The sequence below is a fragment of the Leptonychotes weddellii genome, chromosome 10, assembly GCF_054177405.1.
Source record: "Leptonychotes weddellii isolate Sample4059 chromosome 10, ASM5417740v2, whole genome shotgun sequence".
Taxonomy (NCBI): Eukaryota; Metazoa; Chordata; class Mammalia; order Carnivora; family Phocidae; genus Leptonychotes; species Leptonychotes weddellii.
In genome coordinates this window covers 75,088,241-75,103,472 of record NC_138378.1, presented here as the reverse complement: position 1 = coordinate 75,103,472, position 15,232 = coordinate 75,088,241, and the positions used below count along the sequence as shown (strand labels likewise).

The 15,232-nt window shown below is 46.2% G+C and overlaps 1 protein-coding gene across 1 annotated transcript in view; it reads left to right on the top strand.

The window, feature by feature from the left end:
• The window catches only part of ANTXR1 (ANTXR cell adhesion molecule 1), a 185,634-nt gene that overhangs the window by 86,425 nt on the left and 83,977 nt on the right, over nt 1–15,232 (top strand). The window contains exon 13 of the mRNA XM_081797283.1: nt 11,903–11,998. Within this exon, the coding sequence (XP_081653409.1) occupies nt 11,903–11,998 (96 nt within the window). The remainder of the gene's footprint in view (nt 1–11,902; nt 11,999–15,232) is intronic.

Genomic DNA, 15,232 nt, shown 5'->3' with positions numbered 1-15,232 from the left:
GCTTCTCCCCTATTCATTAGGAAATTCAGAGGTCAGTGATTTAATTTATATCTCCCTAAAACAAGAGTCCGTCAGTGCCACGAGCAATTATAACTAGCATTCCTTTGCCATTACCGTGGTTGCTAGAACAGATGTTAGCTTGGTCAGTGCCCAAAGCAGTGGGCTTAATGTTTTGTTTCTTTAAAAAAAAAAAATTAAAAAGCATTTGAATAAGTGACAACTAAAATATTCCTGGGTTTCTTTTTTTTTTTTTAAAGATTTTATTTATTTATTTGAGAGAGAGAATGAGATAGAGAGAGAGAGCATGAGAGGGGGGAGGGTCAGAGGGCGAAGCAGGCTCCCCGTTGAGCAAGCAGGGAGCCCGATGCGGGACTCGATCCCGGGACTCCAGGATCATGACCTGAGCTGAAGGCAGTGGCTTAACCAACTGAGCCACCCAGGCGCCCTATTCCTGGGTTTCTTTTACACACAACCCAGTGTCAGGAGAACTGCTTCATTTGCAGGCCAAGGAAATATGAAAGGTGCAGCTAAGGCAATTTCTTTTACCTTCATTGCCCCAATTCATGGAATTGGAAAAGGTATCTAAAAGTTCAAGGTTTTGAGAATGTGTATAAAGGTACAAACTCAACTTAAATGAATATCTAACAAATGCTGCTGATGATAGAATCCAATCGTCAACCTCAGTTGACCTTTACCTGCTGGACTTAAAATTTGTGAATGCATTGATTCCTAATAGATAAAAATGTTTGACGATGATCAAAAATTTGCATTCCATACCTCCTCACTCTAAAGAAAGTGATGTCCGTGCCTACTTCTCGCCTTTGATCACATTTCACTTTCCTTCTGGAATGCCCTTTCTTTTTCTCCACCTACCCAAATTTCACCATGGCTTCAAGGCCTGCCAAGTGCTGCCTGGACCTGCCCCAGGATGCCTCACTGACCTTGGCAAGCCTCCTGAACTCTCTCTGCTCTGAGTTCAAGCACTGTGGTTTGCAGCATCATTTCAAGTTTAACTCCACATACCCTGTGCTGCTCCTTGAGCGAGCCCTGTGAATCAGTCCTGACTTTCTAACTGAACAGTGATGACATCTACAAGAGTAGAGTCTGACTGTGTTCATCTTTCTGTGTCTCCTGCTGCTGACTGTATGTTAGAAACTCAACAGAAAATGATTAGTTGGTTTCCAGAGACTCTATAATTCAGTTTAGAGACATAGTTTTGAGGAATCAGTCACCACTGGTAAGCATCTATGTATGTGAGACACCACCCAAATCATAGGCCTGGCTTCTACTTTTCCAAGTTTATAATCAAAGGCAACAGCTAACAGTGTACAGTAGGTATGCTTACTTGCTGATAATAGGTAATAATGATGCTGACTAATATGGGAGGGATGACCAAGAAAACCAATTAAGCACATACCTTAAATAAAAAGCTACATTAAAGGCAAGGAGACCAGTCCCTGTAATGAAACAAAAAATGGAAATAAGAAATTAGCCTTTCTCTTCCAGTGTCATCATATTTGAACATTACTAAGGAACTTTCTGTCTAATCCTATTTCAACAGCCCACTCACAGGAACTAAGGCATTTTGAGTACTAATGAGCTGCATCTTGTCTGAATTATTCTCTAAAAACTGGTTTTGATTAACAAGCTCTATGCATTTTATGGAGAGAAAGAAAGTGCTGAATGAATCCAAGATTTACTTATTATCACCCTTACCATTGTGAGTGAGATGAAGTGTTTCTACTGGCTCAGGGTGACAAGACCAAGATGATGCTGAAAAACCTTGATGGAGTGTCCTTCCATGACAAAGGACCTCTGAGCTCGAATTTGAAGGAGTGTGGCTTCAATCTCCCCTCAATCCCATTACCAATGATGGCTTATCCAAGTCCTTCTGGTTTTATTCACATAAGGCATAAAGTCATAAGATTTATAGCAAACTAGAATTTGCACATCCAAATGATTGCTAGTCCTTCAAAATATTTACCTTGGAAAGCCATATACTTTCTCCAACAACACTGTCACAATGCCAACTATCCTCTGCACTCCTTTGAAATTACCATCACTTCGAAGTTACGGTATTTGAATATCCTCAGTAGGGGAATAGGGAAACATCATCCTTTGAAATGAAAACAATCCCTAAAAGTTGTGGGAACCGGGTCTGGTGAATGGTAGCTAATCAAGCTGGGAACCTCCTTGGTGAAAAGCAAAACGTGACTATAAATTGGTTTCAAAAACAGTTCTAAGGGAGGTGTTTCAGGATTGTTTTGAGCAATGGTTGTATCATTGGAGAGTCTCCAGCGTCCAAAGCCACTAAGTTTGGAGGGAATGAGATTCACTTGGATGTGGGGGTTTTGCTATGTTCACCAGAAGAACAGCCTCATTACTTTATAGCCATACTTTTTAAAAGGAGTTCCACTAGGGCTTAGGTAATTCTCACCTAATATTTTTTCTATACTGCCTACTCTGTGGGTTAAGGAATCCAGTGTCTTCGGTGTCTATCAATTTTATTGCCATTTCTAGCCCAGATTACCTCCCAGGTAGCAGGAATGAATCATAATGTTTGATTATGTTTTACCAACATTAGTATTTGCTCACCTTTAATGAGGGCAATTAAATTTGCCATTGGAAAACCCACATGGGTTTCCCTTTTCTTGACACTGGTATGGACATCTGAGGGCCTGTTGTCTCCCAAATACCTAACCTGGGGCCACCCACTAACACCATAGCTCCAGCCACAGTTAGCAGGAGACCGTTTACAGGAATCAAATTCATTCGCCTAGACCAAGCCCAGGCACATCAACAGGAACATGACGTGGGCATAGAAGCAAGGGGGCATAGAAAGAGAAATCACATCTATTGAAGGATGGCCATATGCCAGGATCTTTACACCTCTTATCTCATTAAGGATCAAATCAATCCTGGGAAATAGGAATTATCTCAACTTCATATATGTAGAGAAAAGGAAGTTTAAGAGAAGTTGAACAACTTATCTAAAGTCTACATATTAATATTTTAAAGTCTACATATTAATAAGTAGAGGAATTAGGATTTAAATATCTTTTCTTGATTCCAAAGCCCAAGCTTTTTGCGGTGAGGTTAGTGAGCTGTTTCCAGCGATGGGGCCTTAGAGGGGGGGTGAGCAGCCTAGGGAAACATCGGTTCCAGTGCCACCTACAAGCGGTTGAAGGCATTAGCCTGCTAAATCCTAATTTCCCCCCACCTAATAAATACTTGAGTATAAGTCCTTTTATGTTTGAAACACTGTACTATGTCTCCATGTTACAAAGATGGGTAAATTCAGACTTGTGTCCTCTAGGGGCTTACAGTTCAGTGAGAGAGACAAGCCCATAATGATATCATTTCTATAATACACAGTAAATGCTAAGTAGACGTATAAGATGAGAGCACAAACTCAGAGTTCATTGGTAATGTTTTCTTGTCTGTGTTCCCCACTCAACTTCAAGGTCTGTGATCATGAAGACTATGTCCATCTTTTCTGCCCGTGCTTGTAGAGATGCCTAGCACAGAGTAGGTGTTCAATAAGTAGGCAAGGTAGGAATGAATCGAGTGTTGCCTGAGCTAAGACGTGAAAGATGAGAAACAGCTACCCAAGCAATGAAAGGACGAAAGGGTGTTTCAGGGAGAAGAACACAACAGAAGAGTAGAGCGAGGGTGCACACGTTTACTTTTGTCAAAGCACAAAGTGTGAGGAGGGAGGTGGAGAGGAGAGGAGGTTGGAGAAATAAGGGAGGCCTCTCTGTGAAGGGTCTCGAGCCAAGGACCCATCATGGATTCTGGGAATTTGATGGATGCCCTGAAATTGTCATCAAAATTTGTGAGCTTGTGTGTAAACGTGAATGTGTACTTGTGTACATTTCTGGGCAAAGGGGTGTGTCACTTTCATCAAATTCTCAAATGTTACGAAATCGTGCAGACAATGAGGAGCTGTTAGAGCTATCAGAACAACATTTTAGATGGATGAATCTAGATGCTGCTGTAGAGGATGGAATTTGGGGTAGCAAGATAGTGGTGGAGAAACCAGGGAAGAGAGAGCTGCCACTGTCCAGGAAAGAAAGAATAAGTTTCTAACCCTAATTCGCGGTGTTGAGGAGGAGTAGACAGGGACAGATCCAAGAAGAGGTTAGGTTGGTAAGTAGTGCCATTGAATGAGGAGAACTAGCAGACTTGAAGGGGAGAATAAGGAGTTCAGTTTGAACCGTTGACTTTGAGGCATCAGTAAGACCTGCCGGACAGTTGAACGATCCTGACTGCAACCAACACTGCAGACTGAGGAGAGATCTAGGCTAGAGATAAAGAGGTCAGTCCTCAGTATGGAGATGAGGGTTTAAACTCTGAAAGGAAATGAGACAGCCCGTGGAGAGTGGCACAAAGAAACCAGCACAGACCGAGAGTGCATCCACGGGTTGCATGACATTGTAGATAGACTGAATTGTACGCCTTGAGAAATGGTTAAAATGGCACATTTCATTTGTATATTTCTATCATGATTTTTTGAAGTGAATTTAAGAAGTAGACACGCTTCAAGCAAAATAAAAACTATATACCTTTCCAAAAAACAAAAAAAATGGATCCGTGGTCCATGCAAATATTTAAGGGACTGAATATAGGGAGCAGCCCCTGAGGAAGGTGGATAAGGGATCATCAGAGAGGAGGAAGGAGGCTCAGTAGAGTCCAGTACTAGTCACAGACGCAGGGAGAATAGAACTCCAATAAAATGCAGGGTGGGTTGGGTGGAGAAGTTAGATAATCGCTAAAGTTGCTTCAAGAAATAATAGTCAGGATATATAAGCTATGAAAAAGAGAGAGAGAGAGAGAATCTTGGTCTCTGAGGCTTGCACATCCAGAACTTCTCAGCAGCAATAAAATGACTAAAATTTCATCTTACAAAATAAAACTTGCCCATGTTCCACCAGTTTTGTCTGAGCAGGAAACAGAGCTCAGAGCAGCTGCTCAGGATAGTTCTGAATTCCACTTCAGAGCCCTGGAATTTGACACCTCCCAAGCACCAGCCCATGTCCTGGGAGGGAGGAAAGCAACCTGGAGCTGAGGGGGCTGCAACACGGGGTGCAAGGCCCTCCCCTTGCCTCCATGGGACCTCTCATCTGAAGAAGACAAGTCTCTTGATCTCTGCACATTTCCCTCTCTCCGGGACGGCCTCTTCGGGATTTAGAACCAGCAGGCTGCCATGAGATGGCAAGGTCATAGACCAGAGCTGCCCCTGGAGAAAGGGTCACCTTCCCTTGAGGGCTTCAAACACAGCCTCACTCAGTAGCAGAGACGAAGGGTCAGGGGTCAGGGTGGAGGGAAGAGATGAAGAGGGGCCACTGGGTAGCCTCACGCCATCGCCACCCGCCTCGCTGTGTCCTGGCGTGCCCTATGGCATCATCGGTCACCAACTGAATCCAGGGACATCTCATTGCCAGCTTTTAAGAAGCTCGAATGGATCACCAGCTATTTTCTTGTCATATTTTTGGCAGAGTCTGGCTAATGGCCCTTCAATGTGGCAGAATAAACCTGCTAATTCATTCTTTCATGTTAAATGTTGAAAAGCTAGCCTAGTCTAACCACGTGAAGGGATCTGATCTCTTCAGTAGTTCGCGTTAATACGCGGATCTACAAAACCTGGCAGAGATCCTAGAACAACAGCTAACCCACCGCCGTCAGTGAGGGCTCTCAGAACCCCTCGGTTAATAATCTATGTGTGCTGTTGTCAGACCTCATCGTTACCATTGCCATGGCCCATCCTGGGTGATGTGGAAAGAAGATATATTGGCGGGGCCACTGTGGTGGAGGTAACAAAGCATAGAATGCTTTCTTTATATGTCTCACACAAATGAGACGCCCCCAAAATGATAGGTGAACCTCACTATTGCCTTTAGTATTGTAGGCTAAAGACTGAGGGTAGCAGCAAATAGGCTGGAAACTGAAGTCCGGAATTAAATAGGTTTGCCAGTCTCGCCATGGGCATGGGGCCTGCACAGGGAAGACTTAGAGCCAGGAGCAGAGTTACCCGGCAGCTGAGCTTTGAGCTGCAAGGTTGCTGACTTGAATGGGTCCCTCCTACTCCTCCTAAGGCCCTGGGAGGGGCCCTCATAATTTTGCATTTATATTCTTATGTTCTTTCTCTTAAAGAGGCTCCCCCAAATTGTGTAAGCATCGGGCCTCCCAGCAACACCAGCTTCAACCCTGTGGGAGCAGCATGCTCTGGGAGGGACAGGGAGAACAGATAGCATCGTGCTTGGTTCACTCAGGCCTTCTTCATTGAAAGAGTAAAGGGGAAGAGAAGGTCTGCACACACAGGGTGCCCTTGACATGGAAGGACACACAGGAGTGGGGAAGAATGCTCCCTCCTTAACCGAGACGCTTCACCGGCTACATAATGAGCCATGCAGGGCATGGGGCAGAATCCCAGTCCAAACCCAACCGCGAGATGTGGGATAGCACAGAGTTTCTCTAAGCTGAGCGTCCCCCAATCTCCCACTGATTCCTTTCAATGTTATCCTCCTCTCTTTACCATGGCAACCCCCAAAACAAAACAGAAAGGAGGAGCAGTGCTGGATGCTCTATGGTCCCGAAGCCTGCCCCTCTCTCTCTCATCAGCATGCAAAACGGGCCCAGACACGATCCCTCCCCCTCGTGCCCTGCATCAGAAATCCAAAATTACCTACAACCTACCAAATAAGAGATGCCCTCATTCGGTGAGCTGGGAACAGAAGGAATAAAAGAAAGCTAGGAGGCGGGCATTTGGCCTTTCAAGCCAGGCAGCCTTCAGGGATGGTCACTCTAACAACCATAACCTGACCAGAGGGAAGGAGCAGGGCTGAGCACCGCCTGCCCTTGGGTTTAAGAAAGCATAAAACTATTCACCGAAGGAAACAGATGATTTCCCCCCTCCAACCCCCGCAACTGGAAGAGACACCACCTCATTCTGCTCACTTTCCCACCTGCCTTGCAGCCCTAGTCACACATCCCGAGCCCCCCATCTCCTGCCAAATATTTTTCTAATTGAAGAACCATGTTGATTTTTTTAAACTTTCTTTTCACTTTTTAAATAAAACAAGAATTTAACTCACATTGATATTTAGGCTGTTGGAAAAATAACAATGGTAGGAATCAGTCTTTGGCTATTTATCTGCTGGCTTTTTTCCCTCTGAAATCTTTTGAAGGTTTCTGGAAAATTACAACACAGGGGCTACCCGGCAAAGACAGGCATCAGAGTCAGAGTTTGCTAAGCAAGTCAGCTTCTGCTCTCATTTTGGTCATAGAATCAGGTCCCTACCTCAGATTTTCCCTCCCCAGTGAGGACTCTCGGAGGGCTTGGAGTATGCATCTGCATCAGCCTGGAGGCTGGTACCTGCTGGAATTATGAGTTCTCGGAAGCCACCTTGCCCCCTGCCATCCCCTAGCCATCCTCGACACACCTGTGCAGGCACAATTCTGTAACTGGAGTCCCTGACTTAAATGGCCCCACTCAGCCCTGTGGTGTGAGCATGTAGGCCTAGGGGTCTCTTCAGTCCTGACCCCCCTTTGCCCTGGAGAAGGGGGAGAGCAGAGACTGAGCCCACACACCTGTCCTAAGTCAGGCTGAGAGGAATAGTCAGCCCATGACCCTCCTAGAATTATCCAGCAATAAGCTTTGGGGAATAGGCCAATAGATAGTGAGCTGGGACACAGGAGGGCAAGTCAGTGGCCAGAGCCCAAGGAGTCAAGGCAATTGGTACGAGAGTAAAGGAACGGAGCCAGGCTCTGGGGCACTAGGTTACAGCGTGTGGGCTCTGAAACATTCCACACGCCTCTCGGCCAACGGCAAAGCCTGATCCTTAACACCCAAGGGGGTTCTTTATTTTGGGACTTGGGAAAGATGCAAAAGAACTGGTTTAGAATAAGTGACTAATTTCATGACTAAAGCAAATGCCATTTACTAAACAGTGCAGATGTGTATGTATTTGGATACTACATACTGATACACATCCAACAGGTTACATGGGGCGATCCTTGCATGAGTTATCAATCCCACTTCACAAGGTTATTGGTTGAAACTCCAAGCCAAGACTCTAAGGGGAAGGCGGGCTCTGCTGTTGGTCCTCGTCCCCTTCTGACTTCACTCTGAAATACAGTCTCACCCATGTGACACGCTGATCCACACCGGGCCACGTGGGTGAAGCTTCCATGGCAGCAGATACAGCCATTCCAAATATGGTCTCCATCTCTCACGCAGCCTCTTACGGTTTAGCCTTTAAAGTGTGGATATTTCTTAAGTGAATTTTTAAAAAGATTTTTTTTTTTTATTTTAGAGATAGACAGCATGAGTGGGAGGGACAGAGAGAGAGAGAGAGAATCTCAAGCACACTCCACACTGAGCAGGGAGCCCGACCTGGGGTTCGATCCCAGGACCCTGAGATCATGACCTGAGCCAAAACCAAGAGTCAGACGCTTAACCTACTGAGCCACCTAGGCACCCCTCTTCAGTGAATTTTTATCGATCTGATAAATATCAATCTGATATTGTGATAGTTGAGTGGGAGGAGAGTGAGGTTCTAAGATCAGACTATGAAGGTTCAATTCCAGTTTTGCAACATTAAAATTGTGGGCATCTAAATATGTATGTAAGTGGTATATGGAAGGTCTTGGGTAAGTTACATACTTTCGCTGAGTTTCCATTTTCCTTCCCCGCAAAATGGGAAGAATGATTCCTAGAAGACTGCTTTAACAAGGCGTACTTAATTAAATGAGATAATATATATATAACACTTTGCAGAGCGCCAAGAATGTAGACAGCACGCAATAACGGTCAGCTATTGTTAGTAATATTAGTAATGAACACATCCGTGAAAATGCAAAAGTTTCGGAAGGGTGACCCTCTAAAAGGTCATCCTGGAAGAACTAGAAAAGCATTTCTGCAGTTCTCCACCTGGGCCTTTGACCCCCTGTCTTTCCCTCCTGGAGTCCATACTCTAGAATGTCGATAGCATTTGCTTCCTGAGAAACAAATCTGAAAACAGTGCCCGCCCCCGCCCCCAGGTCCCTCGGCTCAGAATAGAAGCCATGCTCCTCTGCTGGGCTTGCATGGCCTCTGACAGTGAGGCCCCCAGCCCTTTCACTCCCACCCCATGCCCTGCAGAGCAGGAGTGCCAACCTCTCCTCCACCCTCCGGGGCCAGAGCCCCAGTGCCATCTCCTCTCTGGAGTGGTACCTCCCCAGCCCTTGGTTCCTAGCACTTGTCGAGAGCAACAGCCTGCTGGTTAAACTGTGGGGTGTGCAACCGAACAGCCCACATTAAATTCTGGTTTCTTCCTGTGACCTAGGGCGGGTGTCTTCACCTGTCCTTGCCTCAGGAATTTTATCTCTGAGAGAAATAATATTATTAAATTCATCTGGTTGTTAATGAAAATTAAATGAGCTAGCCTAGGGGAAGCCTGTTAGTACATAGAAAGAACAGTCTTTGGCACATAGTAAGTGTTTAATATATATTAGTTCTACGAATAACGATTATCACCCTCATCGTCGTCATCATCCTTATTCCACCAGAATGTAAATTCTTTAAGAGTGGAGACCGTCTATATTGTTCAATATCTGACACATAAGGTGCTGGGTATACCGCTGTTGAATAACACGCAGCCCCCTGCATGCGGTTCATGGTTTATACAACTTCCTCGGCAGACCGTGAGCACCTGGGTTCTGTCTAATCGATCCCGCATCCCCGAGGTCAGCTCAATGGGCACAGAACAGATGGTCAATAAACATTTGCTGAATGAGTATGTGAAGGACCCTCTGGGTTGCACGTACGTGTTATCTCCCAGGAAAACATTGGCTTCAGGTCTAAGTTTATCAAAACTTCCTGCCGTGTGTTTGATGGTGACTCTTTCGCACTGGGTATATATGTTAATGATGGTGGTAAGTGCTAAAAAAGCAGACAGTGCGGGGCGCCTGGGTGGCTCAGTTGGTTAAGCGACTGCCTTCGGCTCAGGTCATGATCCTGGAGTCCCGGGATCGAGTCCCGCATTGGGCTCCCTGCTCGGCGGGACGTCTGCTTCTCCCTCTGACCCTCCCCGCCCTCATGTACTCTCTCTCATTCTCGCTCTCTCAAATAAATAAATAAATCTTAAAAAAAAAAAAAAAAAAAAGCAGACAGTGCATTGGGGACTGTATCCCTGGCTGTCTCCAGAGCAGGACAAAGTCCCTCCAGGAGCTCCTGGCCCTGTGGGTTTCCACTCCCCTCATCGCACCTTACCCCTTCCTGAGCCCCACGGCTGTCCCCCTCCTCCTCTTCCTTCTCTCCCCCCTCTTCCTCCCTTTCCTCCTCCTCCTCCTTCTCCTCCACCTCCTCCCCTTCCTCCTCTTTCTCCTTTCTCCTCCTCTTCCCCTTTCCCCTCCCCCCCCCAGGGGTAAGAGCATCTGGGCCAGGCGAATTCATACACCAAAGTGGGGAGCCCCAAGGACAGATTTTCAAAGAACAACTTCAGTAGTGTATCTTCTTACTACAAATTGTTTAAAAAAAAAGGCAGATTTTTAAAATTTTTTTTTTTGACAGAGAGAAAGACAGCAAGAGAGGGAACACAAGCAGGGAGAGTGGGAGAGGGAGAAGCAGGCTCCCCACTGAGCAAGGAGCCTGATGCGGGGCTTGATCCCAGAACGCTGGGATCATGACCTGAGCCGAAGGCAGACGCCCAACGACTGAGCCACCCAGGTGCCCCAAAAGACAGATTTTTTTTTAAAGAAAATTACCGTAAACCCACTACCCGCAAAACCACTATTAATACTTCAATAAATACCCCTCAGTCTTTCTCTCTCACTCCTGACATTTATACATAAATCCACTCATTATATCAGGAATGTTTTCTCATGACTCATTTAAATATTATTTGAAAACAACGTGTACACGGTAATCAATGGCACGGTAGTTCTGTAATGTATTATTAGCCAGTCCTTAATTGAAAACATTTAGGTGCGACCATACCTGATCATTTTGGGGGGCTAAAAGTGGAATTTCCAGCTTGACAATACCTGTGACAATCTGCTCCTCAACCTGCCCGCTCCCCCCACCCCCCAAAAGTTGTGCCCATTTCCACTCCCGGCAGCTGGGAGCGAGGGCAGGTGGAGGAGACTTAAACCGGCTTGCGTGAACTGGCAGCTGTAGAATCCGGGCCCGGAGCGGGATCTCTGTTTGCTAAAAGCTAACCGCCATCGCAGGCCGCGGCAACCATGTCTACTTTCAGGACCAGCCTTGGCACGTTTCGAAACGGGCACGATTTGTCTTGGGCGCCTGCCTCACCCCCTGGCCCCAACTTGACAGCCACTTGATCTGACAACGGTGCTGACTCAGCCACACTCCCCTTGCCTCCCAGGTTCTGTACCAGTAGCTCCCCGCTCCCTCCCTAGAATCCGTCTGCTTTATCTCGTCCTGTCCGCGGGCTCTAGACTCTGCAGCATGAATCAGTGACGGGCGTCTCTGTGAACAAGTCCGGGGGAGCAGGCTGAATCCTGAGTAGAAGGCAGGGCAGGAACAGCAGAGCCAGAGAGTAGGGGCATGTCACCAGGCAGCGGGTGACGGGCCAGAGGCAAGGTGCCATCACAGGCCACCTCAACATCCCGTTGCGCCTTCCCTGGCTCTCGCATGGTTGGTCCTTCAGCACGTTGTCCGGAGAGAAGAGCGAGGCCTTCTGAAAGGACAAATCCATTTCTCGTGAGAATTGGCTACGTGGAGTGTGTTGCCCAGAATGCTGGGCAGAGTTCCAACCATTTGTTTGGCAAGCTGTGCTCTTCTCTGGGCCCCAAATCTGCATATTGGGGATGGGAGGGCGGGGAGGGGGAGGCTCCGGGTGTCGCTGGTCCCACACGTGGCCTGCCCCACTGCTGACCACCCTCCTTCTTGGCCCCACAGTCCGATGGCTCCATCCTGGCAATTGCCCTGCTGATCCTGTTCCTGCTGCTGGCCCTGGCTCTCCTCTGGTGGTTCTGGCCCCTCTGCTGCACCGTGGTAAGTGCCCAAGCGCGTCCTCCCCACCCCAGGCCTCCGGCAGAAGGTGACACAAGGTTAACAGGACCATGAGGAGGAGAGGTTGGCAAAAGAAACAATTTAAAGATTAAGGACAAATTTTGCATTATTCATACAATTTATACAAAGTTGGCATAAACCGACATTGCTCAGTGGAACCACAAGTCGTTAGGAATCAGTATGGGTTAGGGAGTGAGATGGCCGGTGGGCACAGCCGAGGGGGCCGCTCTGGTTCCGGTGCTTGGAAGGACCCACAGAATACTGTAAATGATGAGTGGTATTTGACAAGCGTCACACACACACACACACATTGTGAGTTGCCCTAGCTGATATTCTTCCAAGGCCACGCTAGCCTCAGCAGCTAGTCTGCCCAACCGAGAGAGCGCCTTTGGCCTCTTTATATTTAACAAGCCTGAGTGACACCCGCCTTTATTTCATTATTTTTAGCTAACATTTATAGGATGCATCTACCGTGTGCCCAGCACTAGTCTAAGCACTTCGGCTACAAGAGCAATACAAATCTGTCTCCTCCCCATCATCGCCAGCAGGAGCCACCACATGGCTCTAGCCAATGTCACCCCAGATAGCTTTGGGCCTGGAATAACCTGCCATCAACTGCGGCACCCAATGAAATGTGCCTGTTTATCAATTTTTGTTCCCTGGCCCCTAGGCTAGGAAAAGTGCAAACAGAGTAATATCCAAATGAAAAAAAAAGATCGCTTTCACGTGCCTAATTCCTGCCTTTCTGCAAATCAGAGCAGGCACAGTAAAGCCCAGGTGAGTTTGAAGTGAGCACTGTTCTGCCGCCCAGCATCTTCCATTCCCTGTATCTTAGTTCTTCCATGGAGAGTCCCGTGGGGGAGAGAGTGAGCCTCTCCAGGCAAGAACTTTTCTTCATTTTCTCTTGAGCATTCAGTACACAGTGCAAGGGAGGGAACTCACATCTGTGTATGCAACTGAGCTCAGCAAGGGCCGAAAACTCAGAGAGCACTGGACTCAAAAAGGTGGGGAGAGAGCTTTGAATGACATTTTATAAAGAGGTGGTAAAGGAAGGAGATGAGAAGCTTGACCAGAATGTGGATCCATGTGGCAGGGACTTCTGAAAAGAAAAGAGGCTCTTGCACCAGCAGAGGCCCTGGGTGTTGAGGGAAAGAGACAACTTTCAGTGGATCAGAACATGTGTGTGCAGGAGGGACCCAGGACAGGCACAAGCCTCGGGTCAGCTAGTGCAAGCCAGATTGGACCGATTCACCCAGACTCCACACACATTCTTCCGACAGCAGCCCCGAAAGTTAAAAGGTGTTTTCAGTCCTTAAGGCTGCACAACCGTTTTATTTTGAGGGTAAAAAAAACCCATGAGTCAGCTAAGGTGCTTTCTATGGTGATTCAAAAACAAGCACATTTGCAAGACTGAAATTCTGAGAGGGAAAAAAAAAAAACCCCAACAAACCTTTGCAGCGGGCTCTTAAAGAAAGGGGTGGCCAGGGGTGAGGTAATGGTGGCCTTGAACAGCAGGGCTCCTACTGTTGTAGGCGCCACCCCAGTGCCTTTCATTCTCAAAAACGGGTACTTCTGGGTGGCGACAGCTAGGAACAATAGGACAGCTAGCAGCGCTCCATCACTTACCAGCTGTGTGATCTTGGGCAAGTTACCTAACCTCTCTGTACCTCAGTTTCTTCAATTGTATAATGAGGAGCATAAGAGCACTGACTGATGGGTAGAGGGTGAAGCTTAAAAGAGTGCATGTATATACTGCTTAGAGCAGTAACCTGCACATAGTAAATGCTGTGCAGTGTTATCAATATTAAAAAATATTTACTATAATAGGAATATATTCCTGTATTCCTATATTTCCATAGAATTCCATTTATATTGGCAGGAAATGTCTCTTCTTTCTAGTTTTATTGACATATGATTGACATATAATGTTGTATAAGTTTAAGGTATACAACATAATGATTTGATACATGTATCTATTGCAAAATGTTTACTGCAATAAGTTTGATTGACATCCATCCTCTCACATAGTTACAAATTTTTTTCCTTGTGACGAGAACTTTTAAGATTTACTCTCTTAGCAGTTCTTAGCAACTATCAAACATACCATACAGTATTCTTAGCCATGGTCACCCTACTGTCCATTAACAAGATACGCTACATGTAACATGATATGATTAACAAGATGTGTTAATGGACAGTAGGGTGACCATGGCTAAGAATACTTCACCCAGTTCCCTCTCCTCCTACACCTCCAACCCCACTTCTGGCAACCACAAATAAGATCTGTTTCTAGGAGTTTTGTTTTGTTTTGTTTTGAATTCCACATGTAAGTGATATCACATAGTATTTGTCTTTCTCCATTTGACTTACTTCATTTAGCATAATGCCCTCAAGGTGTGTCCAGGTTGTTGCAAATGGCAGTTCCTTCCTTTTTATGGTTGAATAATATTCCATTGTGTACGTGTACTACAGTTTCTTTATCCAGCCATCTGTCGATGGACACTTGGGTTGTTTCCGTGTCTTGGCTGTTGTAAGTAAAGTTGCAGTGAACATGGAGGTGCAGATACTTCTTCAAGATCATGGTTTTATTTTCCTCTGGAGATCTACCCAGAAGTGGGACTGCTGGATCATATGGTAGTTCTATTTTTAATTTTTCACGGAACCCCCATGCTCCAGTTTACATCCCCACCAACAGCGCACAAGGGTTCCCTTTACGCCACATCCTCGCCAGTGTTTGTTATCTTTTGTCTTTTGATGGTAGCCGGCCCTCTACCTGGTATGAGGTGATATCTCGCTGCGGTGTTAATTTCCAGGGAAATGTCTCTGAGTTAACATCTTTCATTACTGGAAGCAGTGTCACCCAAGGCTGGATTGTTTTGCAACATTCAAAATATTTTTCAATGAATTTCCCTGCTTAAGTCCATGTTGCTTTGGAAGGTGGCCAAAATGTGTTAATGTGATCTGATTTTGTAAGTCCCAAAGGATTTCTTTACAAGGGAAGATCTTGGAGATTAATTTTCCCGTGTATCATGTCTATAAAAACTGCCTTCACTCCTATTTCTGGAAGCTGGCCAGAAGGGGGGGGGAAGTATGCCCCCGAAAACTATTTGTTGACCACTGACTCTCTTGAAGAATGATGGTGTCTGAGGAGACAGGATAAAGTCATGTGTTTTCTAAAGGGAGTACACAGGAAGGAGGGCAAACACCACCTCCCCG